This window comes from Cucumis melo, chromosome 4, assembly GCF_025177605.1.
Source record: "Cucumis melo cultivar AY chromosome 4, USDA_Cmelo_AY_1.0, whole genome shotgun sequence".
Taxonomy (NCBI): Eukaryota; Viridiplantae; Streptophyta; class Magnoliopsida; order Cucurbitales; family Cucurbitaceae; genus Cucumis; species Cucumis melo.
In genome coordinates, this window is record NC_066860.1 from 14716937 (window position 1) to 14731822 (window position 14886).

Below are 14886 nucleotides of genomic sequence, written 5' to 3' on the forward strand. Positions count from 1 at the left end.
TGTGACGTATTCAAATGTGATAAAACTAATAAATTTATGTCTACGATTTAGGGCTATTAAAACGATTTATGACACCGGTTTTCATTTCAAGTACTAAATTAAAATAAAACCAAATGTAGAATTTTTGTTTAAAAAAAAATAAAAGAAGAAGAAAAAACAAACCACTGACTTATCTTAAATCTTTTTCTTTTAGTTATTCAATTTTTTATCATTCTTGAATATGATTACAACTTTAGAAGTGGACGGATGGTGGATTCTCATAGAAAGACTTGGTGAAGAAAATAAATGATAATGAGTAAAAGTCTAATGCTTGTTTTTATTTATTACAATTACAGGAGAGTAAATATGAACCCTAGAATTGGGTAACCAAAAGTTTTTTCTTTCCTATTTCTAAAGAAATTAAAAAAGGTTTCTTTTTGTAATGAGAGAAAAATGTTTTAGAGAATGTTTGATTTTGACATGTCATTTTGAGTTCAATGATGATGTATTGAAGATAGCATATATAGCATAGGGTACTTTGAATATGCTCTTGGGATCTGAGAAAATGTATTTTCTTCTTTTTCTTTTTTCCTTTCCAAAATGTAAAATGCAAAATGCAAAATTGTAATTATTATTTTCAAAGTGAAATGATTATAAATTTGTGGCTTCATATTTCTCTTAAAAATATGTGGAGCCTTTACATCAAATAAATCTACTCATGAAATTAAAGCTTTATGTCAAAATTTAAATTTACTTTTGTCATAAGAAATGAAGATAGTTTGAACTTAATATTATTTTTATTTATCTATATTTAAAATAACATTAAAATCATCGAACCTAATTTCTATATGTAATATATTAGGATAGACATGTACATAATCTAACATTAATAGAAAGTAAAATTTAACTAAGTTATTTAGAACTAGTTTGGTAATTCATTCAGTTTTTACTTTTTTATTTTTAGTTTTTTAAAAGTGACTGTATTCGATAACTAATTCATTTCTTTGTTTCTAAAGTAAGAAATTTGTTTTAAAAATTACGAAGGAAAATAAAAAAGGAAAAATAATGGTTTTTGTTATATGTATATGTGTGTGTGGGGTTTTTTTTATACTATATTTTCAACATAGTTTTTATGAGTTTTTTATGTTAGGGCAAAAAGATAATTTTAAAAATTTTGTTTTCTTATTTCATGTGGGTGTATTTTACCTTGTAATAAAATCACATGCTTACACTTTTATTTAATAATTAAAGAGGGTCAAGAGTTTATTTAAACGCAAGTAGTAATTATTATAATAATATATTGAAAACTTGGAAAGAAGCAACAAGCAAAGCAATTGTAAATATATTCAAACTTTAAAATATAAGTAGATATAGCAAATTTAGATTTAGTTATAGAGACTACCAGTAATGGAAGATATGAAAAGTGTATGAAGAATTATTAAAGAATAGGTTGGAAGTTTAATTAAATTGAAAAGAAAGTTAACTGTTAAAGAGAGGAAAGTTGGTGAAGAGATAGTTTAGGAGTAGAGAAATGGGAAGAAAAGATGGAAGAAGCCACAAGATGATTAGCAGCATCGGTGTAATGAACACCATCCCATATTATTGATTTTGAAGGATTTGAACAAATAGAATAACCTGGTTGCCCACATGTTGCTTTTACGTTGTAATTGTTTGGTGCCCCTCCATATCCACAACATGCCATCAATGGATCATTCTCCAACCCTAATTTCCACACCCACACACACACAAATAATAATAAACCACAATCCAAACCAAACTTATAACTACTTTATTTATAGTTTATATATACACAAGCATATCAACTTTTTTTATGGACTAAGGTTGTAATATAAACAAATTAAAATCTTATTCTTATAAAACACAATTTCAATACTGACCAGTAGGGTTAGTTTTCCATTGAGGCTAAGCCTAAACTCATGGGATCAGCCAATTTTTTTCCTTTTTTTTCTTTTTATCTTTAAACCCTTATCTTATAGAATGGTAAACTTGACAAGACCATTATTCTTTTCGTTGGGTAATATAGTACTAGTCAAGAAGCTAAATTTTGATTTGGGCATCACACAAACATTATAGACATTTTTTTTTATTAATCTAGAAAGATATAAAAATAAAATGAACAAAATCATACCATATGTTTTGGGATGGGCGAAGAGATTATATTTGATGGTATATATGTCAACGTAGACAACGATGGCGTCGTTAAGCTGAGATCTTAACTCTTTGCAAACATTTTTGAGGCCTTTATTGAAGAATTTAGCAACTTGATTGTGAACCCTAAGGCAGCCAATTTTGTCAACATCCTTGTGGGTGTGGGGATGCAGTGCCAACTCCTTTGGAGAACAACCTAATGGTCCTGTGTTGTGTATCCAAAATTTTCTCCCACCATTTGCATATAAATTCTAAACACAAATAATAATAATATTTTATATATATATATATATATATATATATATAAATAATATTTCACACAACCTGAAATCAAGTCAAAACAAAAAGATGTTGACAAGAATGCATGGATTGCCAAATATAAAAACTCAAAAAAGGTTTTAGTAGAGATGTCCACAGAGCGAAGTCGGGATGTCATTTTCCATCGCCATTCTTGTGAAATTCTTCACAAACATCAAGATGAGATTCTCCACGGGGAATTCGTGGAGATTGGATTCCACAGGAATCTTTTTTCCATTGTGTTTTGGAAAAAAATCATTTAATTTAAATTATTATTGTAGAAAATTTCTAATTAAGTATATCTCTAAATAATTTTTATGGTTAATTTTATGTCATAATTTAAATTTAAAGATAAATGAGTCAAATTTTAGCCTAAAAAACTACCAATTTTTATGTATTATAATAATATAACCTTACATAACTATGCTAAATAAATAATTAAGTCTAAATGGGGTGCGGAACAAGGACAAGGTCGGGAAATACACTCTCCATTCTCCGTTTAGCTTATGGAAAATTCTTTCGTCCAACTCCTCTCCTATTCCTCACCTAATAGGAAATTTTCACCCATTCAAAGTGGATTTCTATAGGTTAACATATTTATAGCATACTCATCAACTCCCATTTCAAATTTTTTTTTAAAGGAAACCGCTAGATAGTACTTAGGGATGAACCTAAGACCACTCTAGACACACAAATTTATTAATGAAGGGCTAGAGAAAAGCCCAAGAGTTAATTACAGAAGTTGCTAAGATTTAAAGCAATTGTAGCAGCCGAATAATTTTTAAAGTAAGAGTCCCTACTGCACCAATTGCCTATAAGGATTTTACATTCCTCCCACATATTGGCAGTTGTTTTATGAGAGCTAGGGGATCCAAAAATTCTAAGATTTCTTTCACACCAAATTTCCCAAAATAAGGCTATGATCCCACAAAACACGACCTTGCGTTTCGGGCTGAAGCAATTTGGGGACCGGAAAAAGGAGAACACATCCTCCAGATCGTCGGTGCTGAGAACCAAGCTGAAAGCATTCTGGAGAAAGGACCATAATGGTTTCACAGCTTCGCAACGGAGAAAGAGGTGGGTTCCTGATTCACTATCCTTCTTACAGAGAACACATCAGTTGGGTTGAAGGCAAATATTGGGCATTCTTTGTTGAACAACCTCCATCGTATTTATTCTTCTTTGTATCAGGCACCACATGAAAATTTTGATTTTCATTGGAATGGTGGACTTCCATATAATCTCAAGAAGTTTTGATCGAGGGTCCCCTGGAGATTGATCCAGCTGCCGAGAGATCAAGACTTTTGCAGATGCAATGGAAAAGGAGTTATTGCTGTCTGGGGTCCAGGTAGGCTTGCTTGATCCACTATTATATCTCGGAGTAGGAAGGATCTCTAAAATTTTTGCCCATTTGCTTCTTTCTCTATCGTTCAGCTCTCTTCTGAATCTTATGTTTCATTGGCTATCGAGAGTGTTCCACGCATCTTTAACTGTGATTTCTTTGTCAAGCGAAAGAGCAAAAAGTCTCGGATAAGCAGTTAAGAGGCGACCTTCTAGAGACCAATTAGAGTACCAGAAGGAGATTTGATCTCCATTATTTAGATCCCAACTTTGGTTACTTCTGAACCAATCAATATTGTCAATGATAGATCTCCATGGGGCTTTAGAAGTGCTAGAAGAGATGTTTGATGGAATATCTCCTGGGTATTTGCCTTTATATTTGCATTGAATCAGTCTCCTCCAGAGAGCTTTAGGTTCCGAGAGGTAACGCCAGAGCCACTTAGTTAAGAGGGCTTTATTAGTCACATGAAGCCTTGAGATACCCAGACCACCCTCCTCTTTAGATTTCGTGACTTTAGTCCAGTTGATTAAGTGAGACCCTTCTGATCTGTTATTACCTTTCCAAAGGAAATTTCTCCAGAATTTTTCAATGTTTTTGCACGTCAAGGAAGGGGCTTGGAAAACAGATAATTGATAAATAGGAAGGCTGCTAAGGGTAGACTTTATTAAAGTGAGTCTTCCTCCTTTTGATATCTGAGCATATTTCCAATTATTGAGCTTTTTTTGGATCTTCTCTTCAACATTGCTCCAAAAAAGTCTGGATTTTGGGTTGCCACCGAGAGGAACTCCCAAATAGGAGAGGGGGAGAGAATGGCAGGATATACCCCAAAACGAAGCACATTCCTTAGCTCTAGTCTCAGACACATTCATTGGCACCAGAGCTGATTTCAATAAGTTTATTTTGAGGCCCGAAGCTCTTTCAAACAGAGATAAGGCCATTCGAAGGTTATTCAGGAAAAAATCATTATCTTCTATGAAAAGAAGAATGTCATCAGCAAAGAGGATATGGGAGATGTTACAATTGCTACTGAGCGAGACCCCTTTAATTGCACCAGAAATTTCCAGATGAGATAAAAGACGACTAAAGGTAATCCATAGCAATAACAAACAGAAAAGGGGAAAGGGGATCACCTTGTCTAAGACCTCTGTTGGCTTTAATACGACCTTGGGGTCTTCCATTGACAATAACTAAGTAAGTGACATTGCTTATGCATCCTCTTATCCATTTTCTCCAAAGGATAGGAAAATTCTTTTTCTCCAGGACAAAATCGATGAAATCCCAATTTAAATTGTCAAAAGCCTTTTCAATATCAAGCTTCAAAATAAAACCCTTAATCTTCTTCACCTTCCAGAAATCCACAGCTTCATTTGCCATTAGGATAGCATCAGTAATTTGGCGATTCTTGACAAAAGCTAGCTGGTTTCCTGAGATGGTATCAGGAAGGGAGGTCTTTAACCTGTTTGAAAGGGTTTTAGCAATGATCTTATAAATGGACGTTGTTAGGCTGATTGGTCTAAAGTCTTTAGGATTAGAATAATCCTTCTTTTTTGGGATCAAAGCGATGTAGGTGTTGTTCATATTCTTGTTGATAACACCTTTGTCATAAAAGTCCTTGAAAATGTCCATGATATCTTCTTTTAGAAGATACCAATAGGATTTGAAGAAGGAGATAGGGAAACCATCTGGACCAGGGGTCGTCTTTCCATCTAAAGAGTTTATGACCCCTTTAATCTCATCTTCCAGAAAAGGGGCACAAAGGTTTAACCCCTCAGAATGCTCAATCGGATTCCAATCTAGATTGTCTATAAAAAAAGGATCACTTTTTGTGGGACCTCTATAAAGCCTTGAAAAGAATTTTATAAAAGCTGATGATATACTGTTGTTTGTATTTTGAATCAAACCTTCTTCATCCTGGATTTCTTGAATAAAATTTCTCTTTTGTCTTGCTGTGCAAATTCTATGGAAGAAGGAGGAGTTTTCATCTCCCTCCCTAAGCCAAAGCTTTTTGGCCCTTTGGTACCAGAATTAGGACTCCTTGAGAGATAGCTCGCTGAGATCAGCTTTAAGAGCTAGACGACGATCACTTTCTTCTTGAGACAAAGGAGTATCCAATTCCTTCTTGTCAATAGAGTCCACTTCCCTTATAATACTATCTTTAGCATAGGCGAAAGAGTTTAGCTTCTCCTTTTTCCAAGGTTTGATAAAATTAGCTAAAGACTTTAGCCTTTGTATGAAGGAGTATCCAGGGTGACCATCTTGGATCGAATTTTCCCACCATCTTCCCATGTTTCTTTTGAAATCTGGATCATTAAGGGCTATGGAGTTTAAACGGAAAGGGACTGGACCCCAACTGAGCTTGGGGTTGGAATCTTCACAAACCAGAGGAAAATGGTCTGAAGTAGATCTTGGGAGGGTCCTTGTTGTGTGGGGACTGAAGAGACTTTCCCAAGAAGAGTTGTAAAGGAATCTATCGATTCGAGAAAAAGTAGGAGGATTCCGTAGATTTGACCAAGTGAATCTATTGTTTATGAGAGGGGGATCAAGTAGAAGGTTATTGTTGATGAAGTTGTTCAACATTCTGGAGCTGTGGGTAGAGCTGGAAATTGACGTTGATTCCTCTCTCAATCTGATAACATTAAGATCACCTCCTAAAATCCATGGGAATGAATTAAGATGTTGAAGATTATGAAGATCAGTCCAAAAAAGAACTCTTTCCCTCCTTTTAACTGGACCGTAAAGACCTGTTAGCCACCAGGACAGTTTGTTGTTGAACAAGAAGTTGGCTGATAGGCTAAAAAGCCCTTCCTCGTGACTTAAAAGAGAATGAATATGAGCATCCCAAAGGATTAAGATCCCACCAGAACTATCCAAAGCATTTTTAGCAATCCAGTTAATGCTATTAGAGGGCCAAAGGGATTTAATGATTCTCTTGTTTGTGATCTTAAGCCTAGTTTCAGTCAGAATCACAAAGTCAGGGGAGTATGAAATTATAGTATTTTTTATTATGGCTCTTTTAGAGGGGGAGCCTAAACCTCTTTCATTCCAAGTAAGCAGTTTCATTTTACAATGGATGTCCCCAAAACCCCTTTCCTCTTTGAAGCTATCCCCGAATTCAATTGGTTTATCAAAACATTTGTTGAAGTAGTTGCCCCTGAAGAGTCAGTGACCGCAGAGAGTTTCAGACCATTTTCCTTTAACCAGGAAGTAAGTTGTTTTTTGAAGGCCTCTGAGTCCGAATCCTTCTCTTTTTCCTCTTTTTTCCTGTAGTAGTATTTTCTTTTATGAGCATGCACTACAAGAAACGGGGGCACTCCCGACGCACAAATACGTCGGCGAAAATGCCAAGTACGTCGGAAAAGGATATCCCGACGTACAAAACGGCGTCGGGAAGCACGTCGGGAGAAATGCGTCGCGAGAGGCTTTCCCGACGCCGTACCAAAGCAGCGTCGGGAAAGGCTTTCCCGACGCCGGAATATGCGTCGGCATGACGGCGTCGGGAAAACCTTATTCCCGACGCCGTCTATGCCGACGCATATTCCGGCGTCGGGAAAACCTGTTTTCCGACGTTTTTTTCCCGACGTAATGAACGTCGGGAAATATTTTTTTTATATATTTTTAAAAATATTTTATTTTTACTTTTTTCCTTATAATATTTTGCTCAAACATTCACAATGATGTTCGGATTGCTCAAAAAAATTTCGCGACGTTTTGGATTAAATTAAAATAAATTAATAAATATACAAACACAAATTAAAAAAATAGAATTAAAATTAATAATACGAATAAGTTGACTACAACAAAATATAGTTCTCAATATAGAAAAAACATAAACATAATGAAGCTAGGGATCATGTGGTGGTCCCTGTTGTGCACGAGTTAGGTCTTCAATCATCTTTTTCATAGCTTCCACTTGTGAAGCTAATGCTTGGTGATTTCTATCTTGTACTTCAATCCGTTCCAAAGCTTCATGAAGTTTAGCTTGTAATTCAATCTCTTTTTGTGTGGACTGCGAACAAGATGTCGACGAACTGCTTGCACTTGCCGTTCTGCGGGCCTTCGGCTTGGGTCCCCAACCAAGGCCTTTTGAGTAGCCTGGTCGTCTACCCAACACCTGATCGCATATCTCATCCTCAGAGAGTGGCTGACTACCCTCTGGGATAGGCTGGGATTGGAGTTCCAGCATTTGATTCTGCAACAAATTTAAAAATTATGTTAGGTAACGCGCAAAAATATATAATAAAAGTGGATAATTAATAAGGGTATAACTTACATGCGCATCCTCGGCGGCTTGCGACACGAATGTCCCAGCTCGAACGTGTGTTTCCCGGAACAATTCCACACGATCGACCGGCTGCCCTCTTCTTTCAGCGAGCTCATGCTGTCGTTGTAGAAACGACTTGGACCCGCTACTATGATTGTAAGGCTGCTTCTGTCTAGCAGCCTTGTTCGTCCGTGATTGCTCCTGCATTAAAATAATTATATTGTTTATTTCTTATACATATAAAAACTTGTTATCATAATTAATCATGACAAATACCTGGAATGCACGGCTGATATAATGGTCGCAGAGGAAGTGCCATTCCTCATCACGTCCAACCAATGCGTTTGGTGGGTTGGCACGAGCCTCCTCCGGGTCGCTGTACTTTTTGAAATGTGTATGACAGTCGGCCCGGAACTCTTTAAAGGTCGTGAGCATCTGATGCTCAACAAACCTGTTCATCGCTTGATCATTGAAATCAAGCACAAAGAATCGCTGCACATTACAAACATAACACATTAGATTGGCTAAAGTTAGATATGTTTCAAATGAAATCATATATAAATGTGTAGTGCATTTAATTACCTGGAGGTCGCCCTTGACGACCTCAATGTATTCTCTCCCAACGTCCGTCCACTTAAGACAGCGGACGGGAAATGTCTTTCGCACGCACACGCCTATCGCCTGGCTGAAGCGAACGGCGTGTGGAGAAATAGGCTTCTCCGCTCCAGGGGCGATCGTCATCGGAATGCGCCCATTTATTGCAACGTGGCGCTCTAACTCCAAGAGTCGAGACTGCGCACGTCTCCTAGGAGTCGGAGTCGTTTGTTGAGAAGAAGACTCTGCTCAATAAATAGACAATAACATATAAAGTTAGAAAAAAAACATGAAATATTTGTAAGTTAAAATGAAGAAAATTCTTAGACTCACCCGTATTGTCGCCCACAGATGATGACCCTCCCGCGATGTTATTATCTAAATCGTCCTCAAACTGGAGGAACATATCGTCCGTCTCCATAAAATTTGATGGTCGATATGACATAATGGCTATGGACATAGAAAACAAACATTTTCAATTTAACTTAAACCTCCCTCTCCCCAGATAAGTAGTAATTCCATTTCATAATAATTACACGACCACTGTACACAAGATAATCTTCCCCATAGAATTTCTATCAGATCAAGACATCTCGGTATAGACTTAAGCATATTCAAAAATCTCATGCTAAAACTTTAACTTTCTTAAGTTAGCATGCTTATGAAAAAAGAAACTCTTGCATTAAGCAAGTCTCAAATCTAGCTTTGCTTTAAATTATCTCTTTGCTCTAATATTTTCAGAAACTTAGCATTCTAACACATTCTCATAAATCTCATGTTTTAAGAAATATGTTGAGTAGACCCATTAAAACCATCCGTATATAAGATTGAAGAATGTTAAACATTTTGTATAAACACAAAATTAAAAGTTTATTAGGTATTTCTCAAAGTTCAAACGACTAAGTAATTGGAGATCCTAAATCACAATCTCAAATTCAATAAACACCCCCCCCCCCCAATTCAATATAACCTCAAAAATCTCTACACATTCAAATTTTTTATCAATCTCAAATTCAATTTCAACTTCAATCTCAACGTCAATCTTAAATCCTAAAACCACTTCAAATTCAAATTCAACACTAAAACCTAAAACTAATTCAAAATCTATATCCTAAAACGATTTCAAAATCTAAATTCTAAAACTAATCCTAAAACTAATTAACTAAAGCAAACCTAAAACAAAAACAAAAAAGAACTTTAAACAATTTCAATAATACATACATTTTTTTAACTTTGAAACAAAAAGAAAAAAACAAAAAAACAAACAAACCCTAAACTAATTTTTATCAAAAAAAATCCTAAAAAAACTAAATAAATTTACATATTTCACTTACCTAAAGTGGCAGACGGCGACGAGGAACAACGGCGAGGCGGTCGGCGACGGACGGCGGCGGAACAAAAGGAAAGCACGGCCGGGCGACGTTCTTCTTCTTCTCCTTTCTTTTTCTCCTCTCCTCTCGGCTTCGGTTCTGTGAATACAGAACTGAAACGAATTTAAAGGGGATTTCCCGACGCAGTGACGTGGCGTCGGGAAATCCTTCAAAATGCGTCGGGAAAAGGGGAATTCCCGACGCTCATTAAACCCCTTTTCCCGACGTTTAACGCGGCGTCGGGAAAAACCCCTATTCCCGATGCCGCTCCCGACGCACTGTTCACGGCGTCGGGAAAAACCCCTTTTCCCGATTTACTTTTTGCCGACGCCTTCATGTTGCGTCGGGAAAAAAGGGTTTTCCCGACGCCGCTCCCGACGCACTATTCACGGCGTCGGGAAAAACCTCTTTTCCCGATGTATTTTTGCCGACGCCTTCATGGTGCGTCGGGAAAGGTGGTTTTCCCGACGCATCTCCCGACGCGTTGTTGAGGGCGTCGGGAAAGCCCTTATTCCCGACGTTCTTTATGCCGACGTGCTTTTCGGCGTCGGGAATTCTCCATTTTCTTGTAGTGATGTTTTGGTTTTCTGTAGTTGACTTCAGAGGAAGAATTTGAATTCTCGTTAACTTGCATTTTCATTTCAGGTGTCTCAGGAACCACTTCAGTGTTTGTTATATCAATAACTTCTGCATTATCAGAGCTGTGGTGGTCTTCAAATGATTTGTTTGGATCCAAAGTTGGCAGATCTCCCAGGTCAACAGTGAGAAAAAGACCTTTTTTAGAAGCTTCCCCTTCGTGTGCCACAATTTGAATTGGTTGAGTAATTAATTCCTCTTTCTTCTGATTGGCTTTTGAGTTCGGCTGAGTGGAGGGCAATCTCTTCTTGATACTTCTCTCTCTACTTACTTTCTGTTTTTTTTCAGGAGAACTTAATGATGGAGAATGATTGGCTGGAGCAGAATCCGGGTTGAAGATGTTGGTTTTATTACAGGGAGAGTTGAAGGAGACTTTCCTTTTAGATTTATCCAAATTTAATGCTGAAATTGGTTGAAGCTGAATGTCAACCTTCTGTTTTCCTTTATCCAACACGCCATCATTGGATATCCCAGATAATATCTCTAGTCCGGATTTATTAGCCGTTGCATGCAAATTACTATCATTAACTACCTCTTCATTTAAGAAGCTCGGCGACGTGGCAACTTTGTCAGGTCTAATGATTACAGATTTTAATGCAGATGGCTGATCCGGTGTGCTGCTTTTACGGCCGTCGGAGCTGGTGGTAAGGAAATCCGGCGATATGGCCTCCATTCCTTCGAAAAAGAACTGTTCTGAGTCAGGATTGAATTCATCAAAGGCAGCAGCAGCTTGTCTCTTGAAGGTGCCATGAAGTCTTACATTCCTTTCTATTAGCCATTTGCCTTCTGGATGAGTAACTACTTGAATGGAGAATTTGTTTCCTTCACTATCAAAGATCCTTACATTTGCTGGTAAGAAGCCTGAATAGTTGTATCTGATCTTTATCTTTGCTTCTATCAGATTTTCTGCTGATCTTGTTTCCTCAGCCACTTTAATCAAACCTCCGCAAGCTTTTCCAATTTGCTGAAAAGTCTTCATATTCCACAGGTGCAGGGGAATTCCTCTGAAAGAAGTCCATCCTCCATAGCTAGGAATGAGTTTTGGAGTGGCATGATGCACAGAGCACCATTTTTCGAATCTTACCGAGTACTTTCCTACCGTGGTCCATCCTTTGTTTTGGCAGAGAAGATTTGCAGGTATGCTTGAACTAAAATGGACTAAAGCTTTTTCAACATGGAAAGCGTTATACGTGAAGGATTCCTCTGTTTGTTTCCTCAGGTTTTGAAGGATTTTGTACCAGTCGTCATGAAAAAATCGTCTGACTATCACCACTGTATTTTCAAGAAGATCATATGAGGGAGAGTCACAAAGACTATTACCTGATGAATGGCTTGAATCGCTTGAATAAGAGTCACTTGAGTCACTTGTAGCAGAAGATCTTCCTTCAGTGACAGCTCTTGCGTATGATCTCTTGTGGTAATCAATGGGAGGGGAAAGACGACCATCAGGACTGGACCTTGGCAAAAAAGCTGGTCTTGTTTTTGCTTTAACTTCTACTTTTGGTGTAATCATGGACAGAAAGGAGACCCAGCCACTTTTCTCAGGTCCTTCCGGAACTAGAATGCATGATTTTCTGTTCTTTTGATCAACTCTAAAGATTTCTGCAGTACATCCTTTACTATTTCTTGTTTTCCTGATCCAGATACATTGTTCAGAGTCACGGGTCTCAAGAAAGAATCGGTTCGTACTTGGGGTTGCAATCAAGGATTTCAGGGTACATCATATCCAGTCCAAGTCTTTTGGGGAAACTTCGATGGAGAAAGCCTTGTGAGCTCCAGTTTCGGTTAACCAATAATGAGTGTGCTTCGAATATTTGTCAAGATGAAGGACGAATTCCTTTCTTTCAATTTTGCAAGATCTAGGAAGTGATTTGAAGTAGGCCATTGTTTGGGAAAATGTAGGAAAAAGCCAAGGAAGGAGGGTGAAAAGCAGTGGTAGGGACTGGAGATGAAAGCGACCTTTTAACAGCAAGAAAAAGGCTGAGCTTGTAGTTAAAACAGTGGGTGAATTCAGTTGAAGTTAGAATGATGAGCGGAGCCGCCATTTTGTGTAGCTGTTGCAAGTGACTCTGTATCTTCCGGCAAGAGGAATAACTGCTTGTATGGGATTTGGAGAGATGAGAGAGGACAGAGCATTTTTACCTTTTGAACCTGATTATAAGTGTGTTTATTCTGTCTGTCTTCTTTAGATTCCATTTCATGCAACTTCTTCAACTCCCATTTCAAATTATTTAAAATGAATTTGACTAAGATTTCAAATATATATTATTTTAATGTAGGAACATGATGAATAACAACACTATCACTATGTGTCCAAAAACAATATTGTCCCTAAATAAACACAAATAAAAAAGAGAAATTGATTATATCAAATATTGATTTTGCATATAAACCAAGAGACACAGTCATCAATAATATAGATTAAAAAAATTTCACATGATCTAAAAGATTCCTTGGTCATAAAAGTTATCTCTAATTAATTAAAAAAGGGAGAAGGGCAGAATTATATTTGCTGTAAAAAAATAGAACCTGAATAGCCAACTTGATCTGTGCAAGAAAAGAAGGAATTTTTTGGGCAACTGATTTGTAGGTTAAATTTGATTGGTAAAGAGCCACTAATACATCATTTTGTCCAATATCAATCATATATATTCCTTTCTTAAAACCTTCTTCATCCATCATTTTCTCTATTTTACCTGCAACCATACAAAAATAATAATATAATTCAGGCCTTTATTCTCTTCTAATTAACCAAATTGATCTTCATGGAACAACTCAATCAAATATTTTAACATCAATTACCCAACAATAACTCAAACCCCATTTGGATAGTTTGAATTGGTAAGCTTGCATGTGACAGCTTCGTTTTTGGTTCAAAATTTCAAATGTAGGTTACAACTTGATTAGTATTAATGAAATTAAATAATTTAATTAGTTAGGTCTCATTGGACAAATATTAAGATTTTTTACTTTTACTTTGATCTCTTGCATTAAATCTCATTAGAATTATTTTTAAAATTTATTAAAAGAAAAAGAAATAACAAAACAAAGATATATTTATTGGTTTTCAGAAACAACCAGCATAAATTAAAAATTAAGACCTATCTTTAATAACTATAAAAGTTCTTTTAATTAACCCTATTTACTCTATATTTTTTTTTTATTGCTATTGTTGTCATATTTCTTTAAGTTAGAATTTTTTTTGTCAAATTCAAAATAATGATAATAACAACTTTTTTTAGTTTTTCAAACATTTATACACAAGAAAGCAAAAAAAAAAAAAAAAAAAAAAAGAAGTGGAGCATATATAAACTATTATTTTCAAACATTAAAGCTGTGTATGTCTATTGTTTGCAAAACTTTCAAAAACTATTAAAAAAGAAAAGAGAAGAGAGAAAAAAACAAATGGTCATTACCAATTGGGGCATAAACTATTATTATCCAATCGACTATAAAGGATCATTTTACTAATTAGTTTCTATAAGATGAAGAAGAGAGAAATAAAAAAATGAAAAGAAAAAGAAAACATACCAAATGATTGAAGCTCAAGAGAACGGTTCTTAAAGTGAATGAATTGACGAACTTGAACATCAAGAGCAAAAGGAACAAACTGTGGAAGTGTAGTTGCTCCACTCACGGCAAAGTTCACTCCACTTGTAAAATTTGGAGCTAAAGCCTCCAAATATGGACTCAAATAGCTCAATTTCAACTCTTCACCTTGTAAAAACCAAAAACAACATCAAAACTTCTCACTAACCTAATCTCAAATAATATAAACCCTACGCTAACAAGAGTATGTATATATAATTAATTAAGGAACTCACAGAAGAAGTCTATTATCAAGCGGCCATCACCAAGCCGCCCGGTACCACGGTGGAAGAAGGTAATGCCGTGGGGGAGGCCGATGGGGAGTCCGGCCCCGGCAAGAACGCCACCTGTATCGGAGTTTGAGTCGCCGAAGTTGATTAAAGTTGGTGATGTAGAGGTTGTTGATGGAATGAATATGGCAAGAGAAATGACGTAAAACCAAAAGTGGTTCTTCTTTTTCTTCGGATCAAACGATGATGTTGTTGTTGTTGTTGTTCTTGATCTTGATTTGGTCATCCTTTTTTTCTTTTCTTTTATTTTCTTTTAGTTGCACTGAATTTCCGCTTTTGTGAATCTCCAAACACCATTGTTGTAATTTTCTCATAATTTTTTTAAAATATATCAAGCTAAGAGAGAGAAGAGTTTAATTA

At 36.2% G+C, this 14886-nt stretch overlaps 2 protein-coding genes across 5 annotated transcripts; both read right to left on the reverse strand.

The window, feature by feature from the left end:
* Nucleotides 1-1427: 1427 nt before the first annotated feature.
* Nucleotides 1428-14829, reverse strand: LOC103489899 (GDSL esterase/lipase At3g62280). Its single transcript, XM_008449233.3, has 5 exons — nucleotides 14473-14829; nucleotides 14180-14365; nucleotides 13178-13344; nucleotides 2129-2399; nucleotides 1428-1701 (listed from the first exon to the last, which is right to left on the reverse strand). The coding sequence occupies exons 1-5, from the start codon at nucleotides 14750-14752 to the stop codon at nucleotides 1466-1468; spliced, it is 1140 nt and encodes a 379-aa protein (XP_008447455.2). The 5' UTR covers nucleotides 14753-14829; the 3' UTR covers nucleotides 1428-1465.
* LOC127149120 (uncharacterized) lies at nucleotides 7538-12843 on the reverse strand. Of its 4 annotated transcripts, XM_051084324.1 has the most exons (6): nucleotides 9977-12143; nucleotides 8976-9092; nucleotides 8631-8887; nucleotides 8325-8540; nucleotides 8058-8249; nucleotides 7538-7976 (listed from the first exon to the last, which is right to left on the reverse strand). In XM_051084324.1, exons 2-6 carry the CDS (start codon nucleotides 9085-9087, stop codon nucleotides 7629-7631), a joined length of 1125 nt encoding a protein of 374 aa, XP_050940281.1. In that variant the 5' UTR covers nucleotides 9088-9092; nucleotides 9977-12143; the 3' UTR covers nucleotides 7538-7628. The 4 variants fall into 4 exon arrangements, 3 of the variants coding, with proteins under 3 accessions (XP_050940281.1, XP_050940280.1, XP_050940279.1); XM_051084323.1 differs by having other exon boundaries at nucleotides 7538-7949; nucleotides 8325-8887; nucleotides 9977-10145; XM_051084322.1 differs by having other exon boundaries at nucleotides 8325-8887; nucleotides 9977-10144.
* Nucleotides 14830-14886: the final 57 nt, after the last annotated feature.

What these genes read in the sequence shown, in the direction of transcription:
- LOC127149120 (XM_051084322.1), bottom strand. Translation starts at nt 9,087, where the DNA reads ATGTCATATCGACCATCAAATTTTATGGAGACGGACGATATGTTCCTC. An exon ending in ATCTGTGGGCGACAATACGG is followed by an intron (nt 8,888 to 8,975) that starts GTGAGTCTAAGA and finishes TTTATTGAGCAG; the next exon opens with AGTCTTCTTCTCAACAAACG. An exon ending in ATATCAGCCGTGCATTCCAG is followed by an intron (nt 8,250 to 8,324) that starts GTATTTGTCATG and finishes ATTTTAATGCAG; the next exon opens with GAGCAATCACGGACGAACAA.
- LOC103489899 (XM_008449233.3), bottom strand. Translation starts at nt 14,752, where the DNA reads ATGACCAAATCAAGATCAAGAACAACAACAACAACAACATCATCGTTT. An exon ending in TCTTGAGCTTCAATCATTTG is followed by an intron (nt 13,345 to 14,179) that starts GTATGTTTTCTT and finishes GTATGGTTGCAG; the next exon opens with GTAAAATAGAGAAAATGATG. An exon ending in CGCCCATCCCAAAACATATG is followed by an intron (nt 1,702 to 2,128) that starts GTATGATTTTGT and finishes TGTGGAAATTAG; the next exon opens with GGTTGGAGAATGATCCATTG.